The sequence below is a fragment of the Nicotiana attenuata genome, unplaced genomic scaffold (assembly GCF_001879085.1).
Source record: "Nicotiana attenuata strain UT unplaced genomic scaffold, NIATTr2, whole genome shotgun sequence".
In the NCBI taxonomy this organism is placed as follows: domain Eukaryota; kingdom Viridiplantae; phylum Streptophyta; class Magnoliopsida; order Solanales; family Solanaceae; genus Nicotiana; species Nicotiana attenuata.
The window spans coordinates 1110334-1120113 of NW_017670290.1; the positions used below are offsets into that span (position 1 = coordinate 1110334).

The 9780-nt window shown below is 38.5% G+C and overlaps 1 protein-coding gene across 1 annotated transcript; it reads left to right on the forward strand.

The window, feature by feature from the left end:
- Positions 1-271: 271 nt before the first annotated feature.
- Positions 272-1203, forward strand: LOC109237333 (FAS1 domain-containing protein SELMODRAFT_448915). The gene has a single exon (XM_019403629.1). The coding sequence runs from the start codon at positions 436-438 to the stop codon at positions 1156-1158; it is 723 nt and encodes a 240-aa protein (XP_019259174.1). The 5' UTR covers positions 272-435; the 3' UTR covers positions 1159-1203.
- The last annotated feature ends 8577 nt before the right edge of the window (positions 1204-9780 follow it).

A 9780-nucleotide genomic window follows, 5' to 3' on the forward strand; every position in this document is an offset into this window, starting at 1 on the left:
AATACACAGAAATTAGGGAAGAAAACGAACATGTATGTATGTGTATATAACAGTCAAACCTCTCTATATCAACCTCGTTTGTTTGGACATTTTTTTTGCTGCTATAACGACGTGTTGTTATAGAGAACATATATTATAACACAATATGAAAAATTGGTTCCAAAGAAAACTTGGCCGTTATAGTGAAGTGATGTTATAAAGAATGGGCTGTTATATACATATATATGTATATGTACATGTAACGTCCCAAGATCAAAAAGACTTCCATTCATGTAGGCGGAATGAAGTGTAGTTGTTGAGCAGCAAAATTGCATGTTTTAGCTAACTTCCATCTAAATAGTAGAACACATAATATTTGTATTATCCAGGATAAAAATAAGATCATCAAATGATACAAAGTCATATCAACTCAATTGACACACAATAAACCAAAACATGGCCAATAATCCTATGACCTTGTTCTTCTTACTCCTAACAATTATGATTTCATCAGTTTATGCCACAAACACTACCTCAAAAACCATAGACATTTTACAAGCCATTGATGAAATGAGAAAAGCCAATTACTTCACTTTTGTCATGCTCATTAACATGGCCCCTCCTGACTTCATTCAAGGAAACATCACTTTCTTGATGCCAAAAGACAAGACACTCTCCCAAACCTTAATCTCACAAAATGATGTTTCAGATTTCTTGCTCCAACATTCTATCCCTTCCCCTTTACTTTTCGACTACCTCGATCATTTTCCTACAGGTTCTATTATACCAACTTCAAAACCTGACATTGTACTTAAGGTGAACAATTCTGGTAGAAAAAGTTTCTTTCTCAATAATGCTCGAATAGTTAGTCCCAATATATGTACTGGATCTGGTTCTATCATTTGCCATGGTATTGATCAAGTACTGGAACCTACCACTTTGTCATCTGATGATCATAACTCTACATTTTCACCTGTTCCGCCCCATTGTCCCAATGTCACAATCCCACCTTTTGTAGTAGCAGCCCCTCCTGCTGTCATGTCATTTCCGCCACCAGCAGAGCCAGTAAGGAGTGGAAGCTTTAATAATCCGACCCCACCGATGAAATCTGGTGTTCATTCGATACTGCAGCTAAGTGATGCAGTGGTAGCTGGGCTGATGTTGCTGATGTTGCTGTAATGTAGTTCATCTGTTTAATTGGGATCTACTAACTAAAACTAAGAACGTGATTAAAGATTGTGTACAGTGGGTGGGGGGGGGGGGGGGGGGGGGAGCAGATGTGCTTGTGACTTATAGCTAATAGTATTTGGTTTCTTGTTTACGAGATTTGTTTGTTTAAAGATTCAAACAGATTATAGTTATGTGATCAGTTTGAGTTCATGAAACCATAGAATGATTTGCTTCTTGCAAAAGATAGGATTAATATGTTTTATGGTACTAATATAATTGATTGAATTTTATTTGGACAAAATATGGATTTGCTTTGACTAAGGTAGATTATGGAAAAGAGAAGGAATTTCATTCCTACCACATTTACAAGCTGAAAACAATTCTCCGTTTAAAATGTTTTAGAAAAGATGCAGAACGGAAATCGAAAAATAAGTGAGCGACTATTGGTATTAGCTTTTAAAATTTTTGCCAAGTTCATATCTTTTACATGATGTAAGGAGCATATGATTTATATAAATGAAAATAGCCACTTGGCAGGACACCCTACCTAGTGGTATATTAACTTTAGCTTAAAAAAATAAGTGAGAAATAACAAATTAACTAATATAGTATTTGTGAAATTAACAAAATAAGTAAGGACTAAACTATCAATTTAAGAGTCTTCGCTCTGTATGAACTTCCATAAAATCTTGTAACCGCAAGGTACTCCTCTTTAAGCTTCTCGTACACCCTAAAATGTTATACAACGTAGTGGATCTAGACCACAATCTATAGGTGCCAGGACCTAGTACTTTTACTCTAATCATGTATATATTTTAAAAAATAAATATTTATAAATACCTTACTGTATAAATATCAAATCACAGATTCGCCTCACTCACTTATATCGAGTTGATAATAACCAATAATATACATTGATGAAACCAACACAACAACGACTGTTTACTCAAGCCTATTACTAACACCTTTCAAAGTACCATCACTAGCATTATCGAATTTTTCTTTTTGACATGACGAACGAGAAAAAAATAACACAAAATTGTGAATTCTCGGTTTCGATAAAAAGTGGCATCTACTTAATACATAGGTTGAATTTAAAAAAGCATCGGTGAGAGAAGGTCTCCCCTTTCCCTAGACTACCTACATGGACACAAATACTACACCACCAATTATCTCACCGGAATCACCGGATAAAAATAACCAAATAGATGTGGAAGAAATACCAACACAATTTTACAAGAAAATATAACTAGATAAACAGGCAGTAAGCGGAACATAGTATTACGATGAGGAACCCTCCCCAAACATCAAAGATGATAAAGGAAAATGTATTCATGGCTCATTTGCCCTCTCTCGGGAAGATAAGAAACGCCTATACCAGCCATGACGCTTTTCAGTAATCATAAAGGTCTTTGGTAGTAGAATGCCTCACCACTACATCCGATCTAAACTTACCGACCTCTGAAAACTATCCGAACAGTTAATCTTGATTGACTTAGGATGAGACTTCTTCATTGTCAAGTTTGGTTTAGAGGAAAATATGGCTAAGGCACTGCATCTAGGCTCATGGTTCATTTCTAGGAACTTCTATCCGTACGTAAATGGGAACCAAAATTCATCCCACAAGAAGCTACATTATCTTCCACCGCCATTTGGATTCGTCTGTAACAACTGCCAACAAAATTCTATGATAAAAGAAAACCTAGAAAAGTTGGGAGAAAGCTTGGAAAATTATTAAAAATTAATTCTCGTGCACATCCTCCACTCTGAGAGGAAGGTATGCACGTATCTGTATTCAAGTCCCACTTGAAACCCCGGTGAAAACATCAGTCATCATCGGAGATCACAAACAGGCAGTGATCTATGAAAGAGAATGGACTTTGTGTATAATATGTGGTAGGATTGGTCACACCTCAAAAAATTGCAAGTTCAGGCAACTTGCATCAACACCACTACAAGAAGTTCCTGAATGCGCAGATATGCACAATCCCAAGGAAGACAAGGACGGATGGAAAACAGTAACCTTCGCTAGACGGAAGAAGCCAAACCACCAACCCACAAAGGAAAGAAGCAATGGAGCAAGAAGTTCGCAACATCATGAACAAAAATCACAAAATATTCAGGTAAAAATGTTTGATGCAAATTCTAATAAGTTTCGGGAAACCAAAACTTTTAAATATTCAAAAATGCACAATACACAAACAAATAACTCCAACCGGCCCAGTGACCCAATTAACAAACACAAACCCACTCCTCACTCCCCGATAGCCCAACCAAAAAGGCCTAAACCCAAGTACATTGCTAAAAGAAAAACAGGAACGGGGCTGAAGGGACAGAAACGGATAAAGCAACTAGGACCGTCCAAGTTGAATTAAAAGAGGCTCCCATCAATTAACTCCGTTTAGGCCCGTTTAGGACCGGTCAAACCGACCCACTTCCCAGCCGGTCCCTGGCCCAAACGGTCTCGGTCTCGCGGGCCTCAACCATGGGACCGGGCCAATTCCAGGCCCACCACCACCTGGTCCCGGTTCTATCCGATTAGGCCTGTTTAGGCCCATCGCCCATTTGAGCTCGCGGGCCCGGGCCTAACCGGCCCACATGCCACCCTTACATCAATAACACAAATCTAGGGCTACATCTGATATGAGCTGCTGGGTTAGGCCACCACTCCCCAAACAAACCAACTAATGGGGACCATGCCCAATCAGATCCCCCCAGCCCAAATGATTTCCCTTGCCCCAGTACCTACACGCCCCCTACTTCCCCCTAACGAAGATCTCTACTGTGAAACCTTCACCACAATCCATGGACACTCAAGTGTCTCACCTGAGAAATCACCCAAACTCAGGTGACATGACACCCTCCGTCCACTCAAACAGATACACTATTAATTCCAAATCCACAATATCAGATGCAATTACCGATGCTCATACCACTGATTCTGATTTGAATCCCACTCCAAATTATGCCATTATGTACCCACCCTCTAACCTAACCCCCATTTATACCCAAAGAGGCAAAGCAAAAAAATACAAAAATGGAAAAACCCCAACAACCACCCATTATCGTGACATTCCTACTTCCACTGGACCATTCACTGGCATCGTGGCTGAAGATGGCACCACAGGGCCAAGGCTTAGCCTACAATTTCACCCTAAGGAACCATTGAGTCACCCTAATCGTCCAAAACCCTGCGCACCTAGCGAGGCTAATAGTGGAGACCCTAAACAGGGGCTTAGCAGCCTTTAGCCCAAGCCTCTAGCAAGCAATGACCCTCAACGGCAACATGCACCCCAATCTAGACCCACCACTTATCAACAATTTTTTCTCCCAAGTATTCCAATCGATCCGCTTCTTCCCAGACCCAGTAGCGGAGGACCCGACGACGACTCCTCTCTTCGCGACAATCGAGCCCCAATTCTAACAATCTCCATCATTTTCTATTCCAGTAGGGAATAGCCACTCGCCACCACTAGGGAACATAACAAAGGAGATCAACAGAGCTCTAGAACTTTTGAAAGGGAAAGCAGTCCTAGAAGTGGAAGGGGAGGGTTATGGACCTCTTCGCACGGACTCTCTTCTACTAGACTCTGTCAGGGCTATAGAGTTCAGTGTAGAGAGTAGCGAGATTCTAGTTCTCATGTGTCCCAAGACCTTAACCAAATGTAGAGTGAGCCTGGCTCTCACCACAGTCAAGAAATGATTAACCATTGCTAAATCTAACCCGGTGCTGAACATGAGAAGCAAAAATCAGAAGAAACCAATGATGCCTCCTTAGGGGATAGAGAAGGCACATAGAAACTAATCCCCTACCAAGCCAACACCCCTAATGAACTACATTATATGGAATGTTAGGGGTGGGAACAATACTGAGTTCAGGAGACACTCCTTTGATATGGTTCAAATGCACAAACCAGCAATGTTTCTACTGCTAGAGACAGAAATGGCTGACATAAGAAGCTGACCGAGGAAATGCAATTTGATATGCTCATCTAGTCTCTAGCTGTAAGTCTCTCCGGTGGGATTGTTATGATATGGAAAGCTGACTGTGTGTAAGTGGATGAGGTGTCCACTACTCCACAGGCATTCATGCCATGGTTAAGGTACTACCCTATCAGAATCCCTGGTTATTTTCTGCCATATATGCTAGCACCATATTTGCTGATAAGAAACTATTATGAGATAATTTAGTTACTATCTCTAAGAGCTATACTGGAAATTGGTTTGTGTGTGGTGATTTTAATGAAGTATGAAAGGGTAGGGATAAGTTTGGGGACAATTTCATTAACCCAAACCGTAGCAACCTCTTTTGGAATTGCCTCAATGAATGCAAGTTAGTTAACTTAGGATACATGGGTAGTAAATACACATGGACTAACAAAAGATATAAAAATAGGAGCAGTCTAATTTTAGAAAGAATGGACAGATATTTTGCTAATGATTGCTAGATATCTCAGTACTCTGAGGCTTGTGTGACCATCTCTCTTGGACCCATTCTGATCACTGCCCTGTACAAATAACGCTAAAGGGGGATCCTGTCAATAATACTAACATGCCCTTTAGGTTTGAATCTATGTGGACTAGCCACCCATCCTTTCCCAATATTATCACTGAGGTTTTCACCCCAAACTCCCCTTTAATCCAATCAACTCACACCTTCAAGAACTTAGTCACCCAGTGGAACAGACTTACCTTTGGCAATATCTTCCACAAAGAAAAGAAAGATCCTGGCCAGAATTGCTGGAATCCAAAAATCCCCCAGCTACTAGTATAGCAACCTTCTTTTGAACCTAGAAAGTAGCCTGATTAGAGATCTGGACTCAATCCTCAGGAATGAGGAAGATTTTTGGAAGCTGAAATAAAGGGTCAACTGACTAACTGAAGGTGATGCTAAGTTCTTTCACACTTCCACCATCAATAGGAGAAGGAGGAACATGATCCTGTCCCTTAAAGATGATAGTGTGAAATAACTCTATGATCATGAAGACATTAAGAACTCCATCCTGAACTTCTTTAGGAACCTTTATACCTCCTCCCAAACCCAAGTCCCCCCTTCACACTACCATCCATGTATGTATGACCCGAACTCTCTCCTACTATCAAAGAGACAACCTGGATAGACCCCTAGATGATAGTGAGATTAAATTGACCATCTTTTCCTTCAAACCATTTAAAGCTCCTAGTCCTGAAGGGCTTCACCCTTTCTTCTACCAAAAATACTAGAGAATTGTGGGAAATTCAGTGATTGACTTCTCTAAGTCATGCTTTGACACACTCCATGGATGAAACCATGAATGAGACACTGCTCTGCCTCATCCCCAAGTTCCCCTAGGCTACCATGCTAAAAAACATCAGACCAATAGGACTTTGTAATACCATCTATAAAACTATCACAAAGATCATTGTTAATAGAATCAAGCCACTCCTCCCTGGCATAATTGTCCCTAGCCAGGCAAGCTTCTTATCCAACAGAAGAGCTTCTAACAACGCTATCATAGTCCAAGAATACATCACCTACTTTGGCAAAATAAGAGGGAATAAGGTCCACATGATCCTCAAAATTGACATAGAAAAAGCGTTTGGCAGGCTGGAGTAGTCCTTCATTAGAGACACACTCCATGTTTTTAACTTCTCATCTGGGCTAACTAAGTTAATCTTATCCTGCATTAGATCCTCCAACATTTCCATTCTAGTAAATGGTGGTAAGACTGACACTTTCAAACCTTCAAGGGGAATTAGGCAAAGGGATATCATCTCTCCATACCTCTTCATCATTGATGGATATAATTATTCATATATTTTATATGTTAAATATTAAAGATTTTAAATAAACAAGAATAAATATATCATTTTCTTTCATATTTTGTAACATACTTCGCAGGAGGAAGAGCATACGAAAATTGAAGAAAAGAAGCAAAAAAGTGAGAATTGAGTAGCCAACTGGAAATGAAGAAGCAAATGGACTATATCACCATAGTTGCGATAATGGAAATCGAAAATCATGAAGCAATTACATAGTTGCAACTAGAGAACTATAGTTGAAGCTATAGTCTTTTCTGCAGAATGAAACTCAATTGGCAAGGCCATAGTTGCACAGAGAATTTTCATAGTTGCAACTATGGAGAACCTTAGGCATAAAACTCTATAAATAGAGTGTGAATTTTGGAGAGAAGACATCGAGTCTTGCTGGGAGAAAACTACTCTTTGGTCTCTCTTTTTTGTTCTTAGTATTTTCTACTTGTTGTCTTTCTTTTAGAAGAATAATATTTTATTTCTAAATTATTTTCTTACTTCGTAATGGAGTAACTTCTTTTGTTGGGATAGTTGATGAAACTTATATATATATATATATATATATATATATATATATATATATATATATATATATATATATATTATCTCAGTTTAATACATCCTTGGCTTGAAACTTTCTTTAATACTTTGTACGGTGCTGTAATAATAGTTTTTAATTAATTATTATTATCACTTCTATATATTTTATCTCTAAGTTATTCTTATATTATTTTTGTAATTCTCACGAAGCAAAATTGATATATAGTAACCGATGAATAAAATAGTATAGTGAGCGTAATTTTTAGTAAAATATTATTCCAAGTTCGTAATCTTGCTTGCCTCAATTTTAATTCTTACAAAGGAATTGTTGTAGGCAAGATTACTGATTTTTAGTAAAAATATTCTCACGAAGTTTTTACTACCTATTAATTGGCTACTTCTTAGTGAGCTAAATATAATTATATTAGCAATAAGCAATTATTCCTCAGAGAAATACATGTAAAAGCTGAGATTTTATTGTAATATATTATCAAGTGAATTCAATGATTCCCAACTCATTTAAATTATAAATCTTCCAAGAGTTCTTGATTCTTTAAGTAATTAACAAGCTTCAAACCCCATTCACTTTTCATCAAATTGATCCTCTCAAATAGTAGTCAAAATATTAAAAGTCTGTAGCATAGATGTTCCAATCTGCATGGGACGATATCATAAACTATACTAGAATTTGACAAAGTACGAGCAGGAGAATCCTTGGCCTCGTCAATTATCTGCATGGAGAGACTCTCAAGACTCATTGATAGGGCTGTGTATGACAAGCAATAGCTTCCCTTCAGTATTAGTAGGTATTGCCCAAAGATATTCCATCTCTTCTTTGCTGATCACCTTACCTTGTTTGCAAAAGCAAACACCAAAAACTGCAACACATTCTCCAATATCCTGCGGTCTTTCAGTGAAGCTTCAAGTCAGAAAATCATTCTCACTAAGTCTAGGGTGCTTTTCTCCTCTAACATTAAGCCTGACACCATAGAGAACCTTACACGTTTCTTTCCATTCAAGCCACAACCTCCTTTGGTAAGTATTTGGGATTTTCAATGTTCTACAAGAGACCCTCCAATAATGACTTTCAGTTCATAATAGATAATATGCAATCCAAATTATCTGGCTGGAAAATAAATTGCCTAAATATGACTTGAAGAATTATTCTGGCCAAAGCCTCTCTTAGTAGTATATCAAGCCATGTCATGCAATACATCAAACTGCCCACCAAAACTACCAAGAAAATAGATAGAATCCAAATGAATTTTATCTGGGGAACTAATCCAAATAAAATAAAAATGCATTTGGTCAACTGGGACAAAGTCACTAAACAGAAGTCTCATGGAGGCTTGCGACTATAGAAAGCTGAATGCAAGAACAAAGCCACCCATGCATGACTGGCCTGGAGGATTTTTCACACCTCTAGCCTGTGGGCAAGAATCATAATCTCCAAATATTGTAACTGGAAACATACTCCTAGAAAGCCCAATTCCCTAATCCGGAAATGTATCCTCAAAGGTTGGGATACATGTAATAAGGCCAGTAGATAGGTGGTCCACAAAGGCAACAAGGTGAGTTTCCTTAATGATGCTTATTCCCAACTATCCAGCAACTAGGGACATGATTGAGGGTCCACTCACCCCAAACGACATTATTACCAAAGTGGACACTATCTACAGTTCAGAAAACTGGATACTTCATCCATCTCTATGAACCTTCTTGAGGATATCTCTAATCCAATCAAATATATGTTTATCCCTACAAACTCTGCCAAGGAATATAGGCTAATTTGGGGGCTAAGTTAAGGTTCCTTTACCACAAAATCAGCCTGCACATTCCTTAACAACAACAATAAGTCTCTGATTAATGGGGAAGGGGGTAATTTCAGCTGGATATGGAGGTTATAGGTCCCAAACAAGATTAAACCTTCATCTGGCTGCTTTCATGGGATAGGCTCCCAACTAGAGCATTCCTACACAGAATTGGTATCAACTGCAATCTTGCATGTTGTTTTTGCTCCAAGATACCAGAGAGTAGTAACCACATCTTCTTCTAATGCCCAAATTCCATTCAATTCTAGCATGAACTGATCTCAAAAGGTTCCGTTGATAGTCAACAGATGAATCCTATCTTTACAGCCCAGCTCTGGCAAACCACTTGGAGCTAGCTAAGAAAACTGCCTTTTAATAACACTATCTCCTGGAAAGTCATTCTCCCTTTCTGTTTTTGGCACATTTGGCTAACTATGAACTATAAATTTTTCAATAATAGGAAAGATGCCATATCAATTGAGAACAC

Excerpts from the sequence above, each read along its gene's own strand:
- LOC109237333 (XM_019403629.1), top strand. The coding sequence starts at position 436 with ATGGCCAATAATCCTATGACCTTGTTCTTCTTACTCCTAACAATTATG.